The sequence below is a fragment of the Limanda limanda genome, chromosome 2 (assembly GCF_963576545.1).
Source record: "Limanda limanda chromosome 2, fLimLim1.1, whole genome shotgun sequence".
Taxonomy (NCBI): Eukaryota; Metazoa; Chordata; class Actinopteri; order Pleuronectiformes; family Pleuronectidae; genus Limanda; species Limanda limanda.
In genome coordinates, this window is record NC_083637.1 from 14,978,276 (window position 1) to 14,997,208 (window position 18,933).

Consider the following 18,933-nt stretch of genomic DNA (forward strand, 5'->3'; position numbering starts at 1 on the left):
AAGCACCAGTTCTTAAAGAGGACTCACCTCGGTCTGCTGACTCTGCAGCTCCGTCACCTGGGTCTGCAGCTCCTGCTCCCGGTTGTGCCATCTCTGTTCGCTCTCGGCAACAGCAGCGTTCATCTCGATCCTGAACTCGGCTCTGAGACGGTCCTCGCACTCGGCCCTGCAGGCACACAGCAGGAAGAGAGGCTGAGTTAACCTACATGCAAAACTGCTTTTTACTTCCACTTGCTACATAGAAAGTTCACTTAACTTGTTTGAAAAATGCATCATTATCTCCACCAAGAAGATTATGTTTTCGTCAGTTTGTTAGTTAGCAGGAAAACACAAAACTACTCAACTGATTTCCATGATATTTTCTCGGGGGGTGGGCTTTACCCCAAAGAAGAAGATACATTAATGGATTTTAATTCAAGCATGTTTAAGGGATATATGTTGGATGTGTGTGATTTGGTGCATAAATCAAATCTGAATCCATTTTAAAGGTGGTTTTCCCAAGTGGACTGTTTGGCGGAGGATGCTCTCTCAAAGTACCCTTCTAGTTGGAGAAGAAACCTTAGCTGGGTTTCTATTAGTTTCCTTCAGTATGTGTCTTTCCATGGAAAAATACCAAAGAAATGTAAAGTCACATCAGATTTGATGTTTGTTTGAAAAAGGCATTATTGTCGCCAATGATGTAATACTTTTATACTAGGAAAACTGCACCTTATTTGGTAACTTTGGATTACTTTGAACTATATAAGACAGACAGAAAGACTAAGTGGTCTTCTGAAAACCCTTTAGGAAAATATTTATTTTGATTGGGATTAATTATAATGGTATTGATGTATGGACATGGTTTACTGGTTTTTGTGTAATCTTTTTGCTGGCAAAAGAAAACAATGTCGCCGGTCGCTGTGAGCACCAATTCCAAGGATTCGCTTCTTAACTGTGACCATTTTCCTAGTGATCATCACAGAGGAGGCCGGGGGGGAGATCACAGGCAGAGTAAAGACCTTGTCATGTGACTGTAAGTGATTCTGGCGGACCCTGCGTTCACTCCGCTACCTGATCCGGTCCTCAGTGTGCCGCTGGCCCGGATCGAGGAGACTCCTCTCCGTGTTCAGTCGGCTCTGCTCCAGGACTTTCTCCTCCAGCCGGTGTTTGTCAGCTCTCAGGGACGAGACCTCCCTCTGCTGCCGGTCCCGCTGCCTCTCAGCCTCCTCCTGAACCCGGGTCAGTCGACCCCGAGTCTGTTGGAGCTCCTCCTCCTGACGGGAGCAGTGTGGTCCGCATGAGGTGGCGGCTTCAGGCGCCACTCTTTCCTTTTGGATCCCTGACTCCAGCCGACCGATCTGAGAGCCAGAAACAATCCAGTGTTTTAACTTACCAACCGGTTTATCTGGTGTCATATGAGCTGATGGAAGCTCAGTTTGACCTCTGACCTCATCAGTAGAATCTTTCAGTTTTGTCCTCAGCTCCTCTCGCTCCTTCTCCAGTTCGCCGCGGAGGTCTTCAGCGCGTCTCCTCTCCTCCTCCGAACGTGCACACACCTTCCAAGAATAATTATCATCATGAAGACAATTATTACATAAACAATTTGTCTTTTTGAGCTCGTTAATGATACTAATTAAAAATGGACCATATTCACATGGCAGGCATTTTCCCTTGACATCATGACCAGGGTGGGAAGCCGCTATTGTCTATGGCCGGTGTGTGAACATGGTCTATAGCTGTTTCTCAATTCATTGCATAGCGACCTGATTGTCCCATTTCAAAGGCTCCTGAAAACGACAAATCCGTCTTTCCATCCCAAACTATCCCAGGATTCATTGTGCTGCAGAGATGAGCCATTCTGTACAGAGGGAATGGTGTTGGTAAGGTACGAGCTGTCCAGAACTGGAGTATCACGCTTCAACTCAACTGAACAAGCCAAAGGGCATTCAAACTTTCTCTGTGTTTTTCCACTTCAGCTCTGTTGCTAGGCAGGACAAGCTGGGGACACTGATCAAGGATGTCCTCTCTAGACCAGACGTCTCCTTTCGGTTCAGCCTGAGCGCTCTACCCGGCCCAGGAGGCGGTCTTCGTGGGCCGGGTAGAACGTGTCCCACCACGGATGCAGTCCCTGAATTGAGACACAGCTACCGTCTATAAATCATAATGAAATCCACAAGAAGTCTCAAAGGGAAAAGTAATTATGGGATAAAATCTATTTACGTTTCTACACTGAGAGCAAAAAGTATTAATGAATCATGCTGTTTTAAAACAATGTTTCTCAGCCTGGGGGAGAGACAAACCCCCAACATGGTCACAAGATGATTAACAGGACAGTAGATGCGACCAGAAAAGAAATGCAATTGCTGCACAATTGCTTTATATACATTTGTCTGGTATTCGCTTTTTGTCTCACTAATTAATGTAAAATGTCCCCTCTTCAGGCCTCTGACACATTCAAATACAACAGAGAGAAAATGATTAATCTCCTCTGTTGAGGAGCCACAAGCCCAAAACGTGTCGGAAGCTTTTTACCGTCAGGCGGATTCAGGGCAGGGAGAGTATTACTGTCGCAGCTGTGTGACAGGACGCGTGGCAGCTCATCCCCGTATCCAAAATAATTACATCCCAAGTCTGACTCAAAGTGAAACTGAAATAATTAAGCCTCTATTAGCCGGCTGCTGAGGAGAACAGCAGGCTATTTTTAAAATTCTCATACAAGGGAACAAAACGGCAAAAAACGTCCTCTTCTTTTTCTAAAGAGCCTCGCTGCACCAAAGAAAGGCCGGTAAGAGAAGACAAAGAGGAAACTTATCTTTTCATGATGTCAAATCTCTACTAATCATTAACAGTGAATCACAGAATTGGTTTAGAAATGTAATGTTAATGGGATGTAGGAATATAGATGTACTGCAATCTTACAGACGACTCAGAGCTTTACATTCTCCCTTTCACACCCATTCATACAGGTAATAGTTAAACCGGTTGGCAGCTTATTTCTACACCTGTCAAATAATTTTCCAGTTTTTCACCTTAACCTGGGATGTAAGAAAGTACATTTACTTAGTTACTTTATTTATACAATCTGCATGTATCTGCACTTTCCTTGAGTAGATATAATTCCAGGTACTTATTACTCCATTACATATATCAGGAATCATCCGCATACATTCTACTCCACAACATCTGTTTCAAAGCACTGTCTTACATAAACACTGTGTTTTTTTACATTGTTAAACATAACCAATAATGACAGGAGAATTGGTTCACTGATCCAATCAGAGCGGGCAGGTAGACCCCGCCTAGTGGTGGGGGAAAAAATCGATTCTGTTCAGTATCGCGATATTTTGATACTATAGCAAAAAGTATTGCAATTTTTTTTTTTTTTTTTAATTTAATTTTTTCTTTTTCTTTTTCTTTTTTTACAATTATATATGTAACAGCCCCTGGCTGGCAAAGCATGACGAGGAGAGTTTCAGCGTTTAAAAGATACCTAGTGTGTATGCGGAAATTATGTTCTCCACAGGAGATATAGTAACGGTTCAGAGGAGCACTTTAACACCTGAGCATGTTGACCAACTCCTTTTTCTGAACAAAAATAACATTATTCCCAAATTAATTTAACATTCATCCAACTGGACTGGACTCTAGTAGTACACATTTGTTTATTTTTCTCAATTTGATTAAAGCTCTAGGTTACTCTTATTTATATGATTATTCTCAGGTTTATGTTACTCTATTATGTCTGCTTTATGTTACTGTATTGTATTTAAATAATTGTAAGTTATGTGCTGGGAAAGAAAATACTTACAAAGGTCCTGTGTCCTGAATGTTCAAGGACAAAGTTTTTGGACTACCCTTTCTTGGTTTTTGCACTTCAGTTAATGTGTAGAAGACAATGTTGTTCACAGAATTAAATGTGACATTTGAAGTGAGGTGAACAGTCTTATTTTCCTAATTTTTTGTAATGCCTTTGAATAATATGGGGGACATGAATTGCAATATATCACAGAATCGAATCGCAATACTTGCAGTATCGCAATATATCGCAGAATCGCAATACTATTGAATCGTAGCCCAAATATCGCAATACTATTGAATCGTCACATATTTGCCAATTCCCACCCCTAACCCCGCCTCCTGCAGCAGCAACCCTGGTAAAAAAGAAAAACCTGAACTGGCAGAGAAAGGCGAGACTCAGCCATCATCATGTAGTAGACCATGACATTAGGCCACACTCTGCAAGTGTTTAATACTTTTAAAACTTAAAGTATATTTTAAAGTAAGTAGTTACACACTTTAACTAAGATAGAGAAGTTAATTTGCTAACTTTACTTTTACATTCAGTACATCTATATATTTTAACTCTTACTCAAGTAAGATATATTTTCTCCACCTCTGCCTGCTGGTGATCTTAATTATTGTGTGTATGTATAGATGTAGGTCTGGTAGATGCTGTATCTGCCTAAACTAACTGTTCTAGAAGTGTTACCAGTTAAATGGAATAAACACTCCCCCCCCCATGATGTGCGGACAGATGCTGACCTCTTGATTCGTCTTCTTCTCCGAGCTCAGAGCTTCCTGGACGCTGTGCAGTTCGGCCGCGTGTCTCCTCATCACCTCCTCTATCGCCTTCCGCACCTGCTCCTTCAGCCTCCTCCTGTCCTCCTCCGCCTTCTCCACCAACCTCCTCTTCTCCTCCTCCAGCTTCTGCTGCACATGGGCCTTCTCCGCCTCGACCTGCTCTATGCTCTTGTCCAGCTGGGAGCGGACGCGGACCCTCTCCACCTCCAGCTCTTTGCGCTGTCGCTCCACCTCTTCCTCCTTTTCCTGACGCAGACGCTCTTTGACGTCTTCCCCTTGTTTGTGCAGCCATTCCTTCTCCTCCTCCCTCTCCCTGCGCATTCGGTTTCTATCCTTCTCCAGCTGGTCCTTCTCACGCTCCCTCTCCTTCTGCAGGTTCTCTCTCTCTTTGTCTATCTCCTTCTGCAGTTTGTCCCTCTCGTCGTCTGCGTGCTTTTGGATGCGACGCAGCTCCTCGGTCTGGGCTCTCACCATCTCTGAACGCAAACTGGACAGAGCCTCCGCGTGCTATAAACACACACAGCAAACACTCAGTGGCCACTTAATAGGGACAACTGTGCAGTCTGATGTAATTCAATATAATCACACAGCAGAGTTAAGAATATCCCTAAAATGTTAAAAAAAACGATATAAATATATGTTTATTATTGAGGTCAGGGTAAAAGGTCGTGTTGTATGGGCCAAAAATTAAATTACCACACCTAGGAGGTTATGTTTTCAGTTGTGTTTGTTTGTTAGTTATTTAATATGATTACGCAAAAACTACTCAACTATTTTCCATTACATTTTGTGGAGGGGTGGAGCACAAACCAGGGAAGAATCCACTAAGTGTTTATGTGGATCCGAATAGTGGGCAGATGTAGGAAATATTTTTAGTTTTTTTTTTTACATTGTGAGATAAGACGTTTTTGATAATTTGATATTTCAGGGAGAAATTCATGGATATTTGGAGTGTGTGAAATTCAGTGAAGATCCAAAAAATCTCAATCTGAATTTAGTTAGAAAACACAAAAACTCTAGTGAATGATGTTTCATTAGGACTGTTGGGCTTTGGTGGAGGTTTGCACTCGAACGCATGCCATTCTATTGAGAAGAATTTCTACATTTTTGTTCTCCATATTTCCATATATGTTGACGGCAGACTATTGGAAACACATCTAGATATGATGCAGTGCATTACAACATTATAACTAACTATAACCTTGGTGCTTAAACGTATGAGTTTAAATAAGTTTCAAGGCATAATAAAAACAGACTTAATGGCGGAATAGAGAGCATGCGGAATGTAATATGCACTAGTCATTTGTGTGTGTGTGTGTGTGTGTGTGTGTGTGACCTGGCGTATCTGCCGGGCGTGGTCACTGTTCCTGCCGCTGCTGTGCAGCTCCAGCTCTCTGTTCCTGCTCTGCAGACGGTTCACCTGACTCCTCAGCTCCTCCACCTCGAGGCACACACATACCTGGCAGCGTCCGCGGTTCAGCAGCTCCTCTAGCACACACACATAGAGAACACGCAAACCCAAATGAACGCAAAGACACGCACACATGCACGAGCATTTATTGATCGATTATGTATAACAGAAGCGGCATGGAAATACAGCAGAGCAACACTGAACGAGGAAAGGTCGAACAAACTAAAATCGTTTTTCGTGCTATGAATAAAATTCCTGGTGTTTTTGCTGACTGGGTGTGATGACACTTTGATGAAACTGTTTGCCTTAGTGGAGGATGAATAATGTGCGTTTGTTGCATTTTCTGTTTACACTTTATTATAATGACATGAGGTGAAAGCTTGATTTAATTCTGCGTCAGAGAGAATAATGAATAACGCTCTGAGTGAATCTCTGCAATGTGTGAGCTGTCTCCAGCCGACAGGTAAGAGGACAGGTGGACTCGCAGACACAGGCACCGGGGGGACAGGCCGGACCGCTACCTGCTCGGCTCTGCAGCTCGTCCTCCTGCAGCAGCAGCCGCTCCTTGGCGACCGCGAGCTCCTCATCCGCCCGCTTGGCCACTCCCTCCGCCTCGGACACGCGCTTCCGATCCAGCTCCAGCTCCTCCTCGAGGTCCTGGAGGGGGAGTGACAAGGACGCAGGAGGGAGTTCAGTGTGAGGAGGGGGATGCAGGGGATGTAAAAAGAGCAAAGGGGGACAGGAGAGAAGAAAGAAGAAGAGAGATGATTAGGAAAAATGATAGATAAATGGATTGGATTGAAATGTGGTGAGTCAGGAGGCGATCTCTCGCATCTGCGAGTCTCTAATGGTCGGATGCGAGGGCTTATGTCAGCTCGGTGCCAGCTCTCCCAGGGCTGCTTAATGCTCATGCGTGAGGCGGTAATGGTGGTGGTGCAGCGAATCTCTCCTGCTCAAACTACTCATTAGCAGAGAGTTGGCAGGGGGAATAGCACTCAGGGAGGGCAGCGAGTGGTGAGACAAGCAGGATCCACCCGCTTCTCCTCTCTCCTTGCTCCCTGCTTTCCCATCAACATCATCATTAGCTGGGTGCATCGGAGACAGGAAGCAGCAGCATTTTCCTTCCAAGTTAAAAAAACGTTTGTTGTGAGCGTGTGTAAATACCTGTATCCGCTCCTGCAGCTTCCCCGTGCTCCTCTTGCTCTCGGACAGCCTCTCCAGGTGACCCTCCGTCTCTGCCTCCGCCCTCTTCACCCGCTCTCTCAGCGCACTGTGCATACCTTTCTTCTCCTCCTCCTCTCTCTCCTCCCACCTCCGCCGTTCCTCCCTCCCCTCCGCCTCCATCTTCTTCCTCATGTCCTCCTTCTCCTCATTGAGATCGTTCATCTTTTGCTCGCACCGCTCCTGTTCCTCCTTCACCGCGCGCCTCTTGCTCTCCTCGGCTCGAGCGCCCTCCTCCCTCAGCGTCTTCACCTCCTCCAGGAGCGCCTTCGCCCTTTCCAAGTCCTCACGGTCCTCTGTTTGCTTCACCTCCTCCTCCTTCTTTTTCTGTTCATCCTCTCTTTGTCTCTCCTCCTCTCTCCTTTTCTCTTCGTCGTCAGCGGCTTGGTGCAGCTCCTCGCATTTGGCATCCAGCTCCTGGATCTGCTCCTCTGTCTTCTGAAGCTCTTTGCTCAGCCTCAGACTCTCCTCCTGGGCAGCACCGATCTTGGCCTTGGCCTCCTGGAGCTCTTCCTCCGCAGCCTGGAGCCGTTCCTCAAACTTTTTCCTCAGCTCCACCTCCGTCTCACGCTCCCTCTCCTCGGCCTGGATGCGGAAGCACTCGAAATCTGCCTGCACCTGGAGGCACAGAGGACGACATGTTCCTCAGTGCACTGACACACAGTGTAAAGTCACTGCTTAATGAGTATTTACCTCCCTGGGTTACTGGCTGCGACATCATTCTCCCTTGGTTCAAAGAAATTATGTTTTTCTCCCAAAGAATCTTTCAGGATTCTCTGGTCTCTGCTGACATGCTGACGCAGTTCATTTGTGTTTTGTACTGAGATGTAGGAGCTGTGCAAACTACTGGAGTGAACAGTGTGGACAGTGAGTTACAAAGATTTGAAAAAGACTGTGGCCGTTGTAACATTCAAACAATACTGAGTATTTGGGAAAGCATCATTAGCAGCCTGTACTGTAAAGTTATCAGGAATCGTAAGTAGGTTAGGTTTTTGCCGTTGGTTTGTTTGTTCGTAAGCAAGATTACACAAAACCTACTGGATGGATTACTATGAAACTTGGTGGACGGATGTAATATGGGTCAGGGTAGAAACCATAAAAACCTACTGTGTATCCAGATGAGGGGGCGCAACCACACACTTTTTTTTATCACTCTCTTCCCAGATTTTCCATGGAATCATTTTAGATCTAGATTTACATTAGGTCTTTTCAGTAATTTTTCTAAACTCTAATGTTGCACGATGACCTACCTGCTCTGAATCTGCAAAACATGGCAGATGACAAACAAACCAGACATATGAGCAAGGCCAAATATTTCACAAATGTGAGGCATGCGTTCATTTTTTATCTCTTCAGATGTTGAAATTCATGTTGCTTTCCCAAAGAGCTCATAAGAAAGTCATGTGGGTATTTATGATTCATGTTGCTGGTTTATTGTGTTCCACAGCATGTAAATTACACATGAAGTGCATGAGGACTGGGTAATGTTAATGGATCTGAACTAGGTTGACTGTTGTAGGTCACATTAGGGGTTGGATTTGATTTGCTGCTTGCGTTGAGAGTTTACACATAAAATTACGGTAACACAACGTGCCCTTGAATGAGGTGGGCTCCCCTCATGCTCCTCGTGCACCCACACACACAAACACACCTGGGCTCCGGCTCTCTGCTGCTCATCCAGAGAGTCCTGCAGTCCAAGCAGGCGTGTCCTCAGCCCCGACCCCTCCCCCTCGTGACACGTCTCCATCAGGATGCGGTGCAGCTCCTCGTGGTGGGCCTGGCTCAAGGCCTGCAGGGCCGACTCCTGCTCCTCGTTCTTCATGTTCAGAGAATAAATCACCTGGAGAGACGTCAACAGCAGACAGAGATAGACTGAAGGATCATCGGCACATTAACACCCTTGTCCTTGACCCTTGCTGAATTATGACAATATCTTATATAAACCCCTCTCCTACAGCCCATCTGCTCCCAAAATGGTGGAGCATGGTGTTTTTTTTTTTTAAATTCTCTTTTTATTTAGAAAGGCACATTTCCATCACATACATTAAATACAGCTTTAGTCTGTCAAGGACATAAGAAAGGATGGATGTAGTAAGTTTGGGTGATTCTGTTCATATTGTCTTTCTGGGGTTTTGTTTTATGAACCTAAATTACTCCATGTAGGAACAATAACAGAGGTAAAGAGAACACAACCAGGGAGGGCACATCACATAAAAAAAAGGAGGATCACCCAAAACACAAGTTTATTCAAATAAAATCAGATCTAACTGGTTTTACATACTCAGTCCAATTGGTTCAGGTCTTATAAAAAATGTCTTTCTCGACCTTGAGGGAAAAAGAGATATTTTCCATAACATAAATCTCATACACAATTTCAATCCATTCATAAATGGTGGGAGGGTCCACTTGTAACCATTACCTTGTGACAGCATGGTGTTTTTCATATTCATTAATGATGCTTGTTCATCATTGTTAATGAGGTTTAAGGAGATTAACTGCTGTATATATATATATAACGCCATTTTGGGTTATAATTTGAGATTCTTTTGTTTTATTTTGATTATATTTGCTAAAACTCTTGGTTTTCTGTCTGTAAAGTCAGTTAATTGAGAAAATAATGATTTTCTCTATCATTTTCTCTATTTGTGGAACTAACTGAGGATTTAATTAAAACCAGAACAGAACATCTTTCTTGAGTTTAATTTGATGTTGAAAGGTTTCATTGCAGAGTAAGAGATTTGCGAGCACAGGTTGAGTATTAAACTGTTCCCTCTGGACAATTTGGATTGTCACAGGATTGTGATTTGTATATTATCACGTGGAGGAGCTCAGAGTTGATTCAGAGACCTTTTCTCCTTTGGGCTGACCTTGTTACTGTCAGATGATTCATTGCATGGAGTCGTTTCCTGATGCATCCGAAGAGCGTCACAAGTAGCAGGAAAACTGACACCAACACTACAGTCCACACACACACACACACATTATGGAGCCAATGTTTTGAGTTGGAAGCTTTACGGTAACAAACTGAAACTGACTTATATGGAAACACACAATAATCTCCAAACAGAAAATAGCAGAGATTAAACAACATCTCTGTAAAACTGTATCTACTGTAACTCAAGACAAGTGTAGGGTTTCTCTTGCCAGTCGACTATATGTGGCGTCTCTCTCCCTCTTCTAAATTTAGACCAACATATGAGATATGGTATGTTTCACCACACTTTTCATTTTACCCTCCACTCCACGTCTACAGTGTCATCATCTGCTCCTTGTGACCCTGACATCTCACTTACACACGCAGTGTTTGTGTGTGCGCACGAGTCTGGGTGTGAGCAGGGGACACATGGGCTCATATTTTACCCAGACGCCTCTCTGTCTGCGGGACACAGATGCCACAGCACTGCCGGACATTCCCGCAGAGAGAGAGTGTGTGTGTGTGCATGTCACCACCTCTCTCGCTCTCACACACACACACACACACACACACACACACCCTTGCATGGCCTCAATTGTCAATGTCCATGGATCTTCGATGCATTTTCTTATAATTCAGATCCTCACATTGATGATGGATGTGACATGGTCCGGGTCCTGATCACAAACCCACCTCTCTCTTCGCTGTCAGTCAAACAGAGTATGTCACGCTGGCTGTTCAATCACGTCACAGTTCGTGAACTTTGGCTCACAAACTATGACTCATGAGTCAGAGGAGGGAAGGGGACTCAGTATCCAGGGAAGGCTGGAAGGGGAGTGCGTGTGTGTGCGTGCGTGTGTGTGTGTGTGTGTGTGCTGTTCTTTAACTTTGGCCAGTTTGAAAGTGAGAGCAAGGAAAATGTAGCAGGAGAGAGGAAGACTTTACAGCCGTTCTCGTGTCTACCCAAACCTGGAGGTCAGAGCACGCTGAGGCGTCGCAAGATGGTCAAATATGATAAGGCTGAAGATCTCATACAAATAAAAATCTGAGGGCTTTATTATTGCTGCTACAACAGCCTCCACTCTACAGGAGTTATGTTCCACAAGGTTTTGCAAGCTGATTGCAGGGATTTGCTCCAATTCAGCTACAAGAGCATTAGCGATGTAATGCATTGATTTTGGTTGCTAAGGCTCGGCTTTGTTGATGTTCCCGTCCATTCCGAAGGTGACAGTTTGGATTGAGTCCAGGGTTCTGTGCAGGCCAGTCACACCAAATTCAGAAACTCATTTATTAAGGGACCTGGTTTACTGCATGGAAATAGTCTTTTTGAAATTGTAAGCAATGTAAGAAAGACATTATTGTCTAAAAGGTATTTGCTGTGGCATTGGGATATATTTATCATTTTAACTTAAGTGCTTTGTTCAAAACCAAGTAAAACATCCCCGGAGCAAAGTGCACAGACGTATGTGAAGCATGTCCACATACTTTTGGCCATATATTCTGCATATTGTTGACAAGCTAAAAGTAGAATGAAAAGACAAAACTACATAAAGTTCTTGTTTGTACAAAAGATGGCATAAATTCTCAGCTAATCACTGATAAGTTCTTGATATTGACCATTTGAGTTAAAAACTATAAACCACTGGTTTGATTTTACACAGTCAAGGGTTTTGCCGTTATGGACATAGTTGGTCTAATTTGACCAGTCGGAAAATGTTCAAAATTATCTATCAATCAGAATTTTGCAAACTCTAGATATTGTTGTGTAACTATATATAGTTATGTATATAATAAACATACTAAACATAATGTAAAATATACATGTATGTGTGTATATACAGATATACTGTGTCAGATCACTGACTTTTTTGCTTGTCTCTATTAAACTCTTATATTGATCATCATCGTCGTGGTGGCTTGTTGTGAGAATAATCTAAAACAAAATACTGAAACTTTCCAAATCCAATTCAAATGAAAAGCGTTAAAGAAAAGATAAACAATGATACATAGCGGCAAGCTCGCTGTTTTCCCACCTCTACAGTTCTGAGAAGGTATCAAACATGGCAGTAAACATTTGGAGTTGATTGCAGATTTCACTGTGAAAACAGTTTGGATTAGAAGTAGTGCCACACTTTGATTCAGCCTTTCGGGTGTAAATTCTTAAGATGCTTGACCAGGCAGTTTGGTCAGAGTGCAGCCGAGAGGCTCGTGCTACAGTAAATCTTCTCTCAAGATCCCTGTAACGATCCTGCCTGTCCACAACGTTATTCATGTATCCTCACAGGCCAGTGCCCGTGCTTATTGACAATAACGTCATAGTCAGCAAAGCATGAAATTAATATTCCGTCTACAGTGTAAAAGAGAGGCGAGACGCTGCTGTTTGAAACAGGAGTGAGATGTAGAGGGAATGGTTGGTGCACAGAGGAGAGGTTAGGCAAAGAGACGGCAACACACACTGTCTCACACATCCGCCATCCCTCCCTCCCACACACATACACACAGCCACACATATCAGAGTATCAAAGAGGGTAGCGGGTGTGCTGGATTACAAAGCAGGGTACATTGTGATACTGTGAGCTGGATGAGTACAGAAAGTCACATGGAGAGAATTAGAGATGCCAATCAAAACCATGGGTGTGCATAGATACATAAACACAGACACACACACTTAAATATGCTACTGCTGATCCCCGACTCATATAAAGAGGCTACTCTCCTGTATTCATGTGGGTGTGTGCAATCACGCACAAGCTTATGTGAACATTCTCAACAGCTGGCCCGACATGGTCAGCTTTCGCTTTCTTCCCATTGGCTTGTACTGTAGTGTAAACACACTCCGATGTGCTACTGGTTTATCTTTAGCAGCACCCATTCAACCAGGACTCACCACTCTCACTGCAAGAGAGAGAGGGGGGGTGAAGAGGGAGGGGGGAAGGGAGCTGTGTGTGCCAGCCAGGTAGACGTGAGGAGGTGTGTTAAGTGCATGAGTGTGTTCGTGCACTTGGACAGATATCTTTGTGAGGTCCATTTTGAGACTAGAAGTTACAGGGTGAGGACATTTTGGCCGGTTCTTACTATCTGACTCACTGGCATTGGGCTGTTTGAAAGTTAGCTTCACTATGGTTAAGCATTTTAGTTGTGGTGGTTAAGATTAGGCTAAGGGGCTATTTCATGCCCCTAACCCTAATCGTGAGGGTTAGGGTCGTGGTTAGGGTTAGGGTTGCAGCTAGGTTCAAGATTTGTTGATATATCTCGATGACTTTTCCCGCTTCATCCAAAGACTTGGCAGTTGAAATGGCGAGCCAAGGCAATGCACTGGCCCACAGGGTTAGGGTTAGGGGGTTAGGTTTACGATTAGGGTTCTGCTATCGTGTCAGATGATGAAAGATATAGGAACCCACCATATTGGATCATTGCCTTCAGGTGCTGGTGAACAACAGATGATTAAGTCAGGAGTTACTTGCCTCCACTGAGTCTTAAACCGGCAAACCCTCAGATTGAAAGCCTGATGCTTTACTGACTGAGCTATACAGTCAACATGGGACAGGTAACTGAATCAAGGCTAAATTCCTCAACCCACTGAGGTTTAGACCTGATTGACTCTTAAAAAGCAACAATACACCACAGGGTTAGAGGGTTAGTTTGGGTACAATATAAGAATCAATAGGAGCCTGGGCGACAAAGGCTATATTCTATCTAAAGACCAGGATTTTAACACTGGACTCTTAGGTCAAAAGCTCTGTACTGTAATTCACTGGGATGTAACTTTCAATACATTTTCAGTTTTGATTAGCTTCAAAATAAGTTAAAGTAAATGAAATCCCAAGAAAAACTCCTAATGATGATGGTTATATCTATTACTGCTATTTTTGGACTTCCAGCTGTTGGGGCAAATTTTGATATCAAACCCACCAGTCTGATTTATTCATATACAACCATTTTCAGAGGTCCGGAGGATAATTCAAAGGTGATTACTTCTGAAAACTACATATGCACATATATCTGAGCACAGGTGTATTGAAAGCAGCAGCATTTTAAATACCCTTTTAATCCTGCCCCTTATAATAGATAAATATTGTTGAACTCTTAAAGCACCTGCTCTAGTCACAAGTGACCCTGTTACTCTAGAGTTTATATTTTAGGATGACACAGTAAACAGCCGTTTATTCTAGTCATGTGGATTCAGAAGATTTTTATCACTGTCCAGGGTGGAAGAAGATACATTATGATATTCCTATGTGGGTTAGGGTGTGTGTGTGTGTGTGTGTGTGTGTGTGTGTGTGTGTGTTTGTGTGCGCGTGTGTGTTTGTGTGCGTGCCAGCAAGTAGGCAGAGTAGAGTACGGGTTATTAAATATATAAGGTTACCACCGCTGACCCATTTCCCGCTTCCTCTCTTCTCCACACCCTGGCCCAAAACACTCAAATAAACCATGTGTCACATGCTCAGCATCCCAGAGCCTGGTGAAAAAAACGGCTTACACCAAATATCAGATTTGATGATCCTTGTATTTCATCAGTGCTACGGGTCTCGGATTTATTTACTGACGTCGTCAAAGAGCTAAAGTGGGCTAGCACGGCCTGCATAAAGTTTCAGCAGAGACAGAAACTAGTGGAGGCTTTACAGGACGGATTTATGATTGAGGGAGGAGTAGGTGAAGGAGGACAGGGGGGGCTGGTAAATCCCCCCTAACAAGCTCAGACACAAGTGCTGACCCCTCATCTGTGTCATCGTTGTTTATCTGTGTCTGTTTGTATGAGTAAAAGCCTTTTGGACAACACACACCAATAAAGCTGTGGCATGTATTGCATTGCATGTTCTCCTTGACAGACACACACACACACACACACACACACACACACACACACACACCTATGGGCTACACAGAGGTGAAGCCATGAGGGGAGATGGGATGTGCACAGTCATCAGTAATTGTCATAGCTCAACAAGCGACGGGTCATGCTGTGCCTCTGTAAGCATTATTGTGAAGCACACAGCGGGTGAATCCCCTTATAGCAATGCTTACTGTATGAAATGCAGAGCACACAACGGCTGCTGCTGCTGCTGCAGCTGCAGAGCATCCCTGGCTGCACCCTGACAGGAGTGCATGGAGGAAGATGCACAGGGAGATGTGGAGGTTCAAGCCTGATCATGACACATATCTGATTGATTGGTAATTTCATGCATGTATAAATATCAGAACCATTTGCTGCAGCGTCTTTTTTTAAATAAAGCATCTGATGCATTTGTTGGTCAAACAAAGGGAAATGATTGAGGGCTTTTGGCATCTGCTTCTGCTGTGAAACGTGCAAAGATGTGTGGTTTTTTTTTGTATCTTTGATGCATGGTGAACATAATGCACAGATGAGCTGACTGGTACATCACTGTTAATTGCTGCTCTGATTGGCTCGGCAGTGAAAAGAGCTGCAGCCTCCACCTACAGCTCCTGTAATGATCCGGCTCCTGTCTGATTACTGTGACAGCCACGAAGAGGAACACAAAAAACACTGACCCAAGTTCTCTAGTCATGATCCCAAGAGATAATGATGATTGGTGACATATGCTGTCCATCTATAATGTTGTTTATTAAGGTATGAGCTAGCTGGTGTAGTGTATCATCTCATCTTTCCTTTATTTGTCTCCTACTGATCATCTCTAGAGGAATTTAGATTTCTGAGATAGCCTCTGTTGATGCCTGTGTAGCCTACACTCCCCATCCCAGTATCCTGAGCCGCGGGTGTGTGTGTTTGTCAGCATGGAGCCTGGTTGTGTGTCGGTGCGATGTGGCGACTGATAGCGAGGCGGCCATCAGATCCTCCTCCAATCAGCCCTGACACATCCGGCGGCTCTTACCTTGGTGAGCTGCGCGATCTTCTTGCACATCTTGCCGTGCATCTGGTAGTCGTACAGCTCCTGCTCGATGCTGGAGAACTCTGCCGCAGTCCCGTTGACCGAGGAGGCGGCGGCGGAGCAGCCCGGCCCGGGGGGCTGAGCGGCGGCAGCAGCCTTACCGGCGCCCGAAGCCATAACGGATCCACCTCCTCCCCCCCACCCACCCCCCCCTTCACTCCGCCAGGGGGGAACTTCCCGCACTGGGGGGGGAAAACGGTCCCTTGCAGCCCACAGCTCAGAGGCAGAATCCCACCGAGGGTCGCGTCAACTTTCTTGTTTCCTCTCACGCGTGCAGCATGCTGGAGAACATCTGGGTCGGCGGGGCTCTCCTCCTCCTCCTCTTCCTCAATGCCCCCCCCTCCTCCTCCTTCTCCTCCTCCTCCTCTCCCGCGGTCCACCCTGTGCTCGCGGAGGTCACACGCCGGGAGTCCATCGGGCGCCAACCCGACCCTTCCCCGCTGCTGACAGATCAACAATAAATAAATAAATAACTGTTGTTTTTTTTTTTCAAATCTTATTCTAAGAGGGAGCGCGACAGGACGGAGGTGTAGAATCCCACCACCTGTCTCGCGGCAGGGGCGGAGAGAGAGAGGGGGGGTGGGGGGGTGGGGGGTCGTGTGTGTCCTACCGGAGACAGCTCGAGAGAGACTGCTGCTGCTGCTGCTGCAGTGCTGCCCCGCCCCTACCGGCGCTGCTGTATCAGTACCGATCAAACAGGGGGGGGGGGGGGGAGAGGAGGAAGAGGAGGAAGAAGAGGAGAGGGTCCCTGGGGTCCAGTCGTGTGATTTGACTCCATCAGTCAGAAACCGTAAACAGGACCTTACAGTCAGAAGAACAGACATATTTGTTTTTGTTTTTTTTAACAATATATTTATTGTGTTTTACATATAAGAAACATACATTCAAACATTTATAAACATACAAACGTTTATGAACACCCCCCAACCCACAATCAAACACTCAGGGTAAAGAAAAAGAGGCAGAAATCAAATAACTTAAAATAAGATTAAATAAAATAATAATAAAAAAAAATACATATATAAAATATAAGAATAAATGAAAGTTAATAAAGACATAATTATACAAATACAAATAAATTAAATTAAATTCCAATCAATCAAATCAAAAGCCTAAGACATATTTGTTTTAATAAAACATTAGACAAATAATATCTATCCAATATTCACCTACTAGCCATTTATCACCAAGTATAGTCTATCTATGGCCTTAATTGTGAAAAACAGAAACCCAGAGACAAAAACAACACAGGTTTAGATTGTCTGTGAGATGTGATATGTGTTAATATAAACCATATTGATATTATATATCATTTTATACAATAATATTGTCTTTTGCACACTGTCTAACAATAACATTACCATCATATCATCAGTACTATTACCATCATCTTGCCACTGCACCTTATCTACCTATTTTTCTTGTGTTTCTGTTTTTATTCTTTCTATCTCAATATATATTTTTTTATTCTATTGTATTGTATTTTATTGTATTTAAATATACCGGCTGCTATGACGACTTAATTTCCCTTCGGGGATGAATAAAGTAATATATCTATCTATCTATCTATCTATCTATCTATCTATCTATCTATCTATCTATCTATCTATCTATCTATCTATCTATCTATCTATCTATCTATCTATCTATCTATCTATCTATCTATCTATCTATCTATCTATCTATCTATCTATCTATCTATCTATCTATCTATCTATCTATCTATCTATCTATCTATCTATCTATCTATCTATCTATCTATCTATCTATCTATCTATCTATCTATCTATCTATCTATCTATCTATCTATCTATCTATCTATCTATCTATCTATCTATCTATCTATCTATCTATCTATCTATCTATCTATCTATCTATCTATCATGTACTTTCATGGAACTCTATTTACTCAAGGTTCTACTGGATGATGTGAGCACCATCTGGTCCACGTGTCCAGCAATTTGTGAAATTAACAATCCAACAGCAGTGTTTAATGATTTGAAATTCTTATTCTTATCTTTTTCTTTTTATTCTTCACATAACTGCTTCCATCAGTTTCCATCAGACCAGTGTGACAGCGTGAATGTTTCAGGACAGAATGTGCTGTTATCCCAAAGTAATTTCCTTTAAGACTACAAAGCGGCACAAGGCAATACGGAGCGACTGTGAAATGTCTATTTATTGTTGGATGTGTTCTATTAATACATCAAATTTAGTTTATTTTCAAGACATGACCTGAAAATTAGATAACACTGCATATGCTAATATAGTGATTGCAATTACCCAATAAAACTGCTGTTACACAAGTCAAATGACACGTCAGGGAGCGTGGGAGGTCTTGGGGTCCTTTGTGCAGTTGTGTACTTTTGCTTGTAGTAATTTAGCACTGGCCATGTGGTCATGCATTTGCTTACAACTCACACATACAGTGATGGAGAGTGGTGACACAAGTGTGTGTGTGTGTGTGTGTGTGTGTGTGTGTGTGTGTGTGTGTGTGTGTGTGTGTGTGTGTGTGTGTGTGTGTGTGTGTGTGTGTGTGTGTGTGCGTGTGTGTGTGATTCAGTCTATTAGCATTGGACCATCCTAAAACTTGCATAAAGCTAAAAGTTAATTTCAAATTAATCAGAAATTATGCGTATATAGGCTATATGATATTTGACAAAAGTAATTTACTTGCTAAGAAAGCATTGGAATGGCTTTACTATTAAATGAATGTACAGATGTTCTAAAGGCCATTTTTCCCCCAGTTCCTTTTGGCTCATGGCAAAGGTGTATGGACTAATGGAGAAACTTTAGCCCATCTACCATCATGAATATTTGATATAATAATACACCTCTCATATAATCCCTCACCCACATGCATGTAGGTCTAAAGCAAACACACACAGACAGAGTGCCCTCTATATTAAATTGATTTT

General features: G+C 43.4%; 1 protein-coding gene across 1 annotated transcript in view; it reads right to left on the minus strand.

The window, feature by feature from the left end:
- The window catches only part of fam184b (family with sequence similarity 184 member B), a 25,494-nt gene extending 9,362 nt beyond the window's left edge, over positions 1 to 16,132 (minus strand). Inside the window, exons 1-9 of the mRNA XM_061067091.1 lie at positions 15,959 to 16,132; positions 8,844 to 9,032; positions 7,136 to 7,810; positions 6,493 to 6,628; positions 5,897 to 6,048; positions 4,522 to 5,067; positions 1,428 to 1,535; positions 1,051 to 1,337; positions 28 to 166 (exon numbers count right to left, since the gene is read on the minus strand). Of these exons, the coding sequence (XP_060923074.1) occupies positions 28 to 166; positions 1,051 to 1,337; positions 1,428 to 1,535; positions 4,522 to 5,067; positions 5,897 to 6,048; positions 6,493 to 6,628; positions 7,136 to 7,810; positions 8,844 to 9,032; positions 15,959 to 16,132 (2,406 nt within the window). The remainder of the gene's footprint in view (positions 1 to 27; positions 167 to 1,050; positions 1,338 to 1,427; positions 1,536 to 4,521; positions 5,068 to 5,896; positions 6,049 to 6,492; positions 6,629 to 7,135; positions 7,811 to 8,843; positions 9,033 to 15,958) is intronic.
- Positions 16,133 to 18,933: the final 2,801 nt, after the last annotated feature.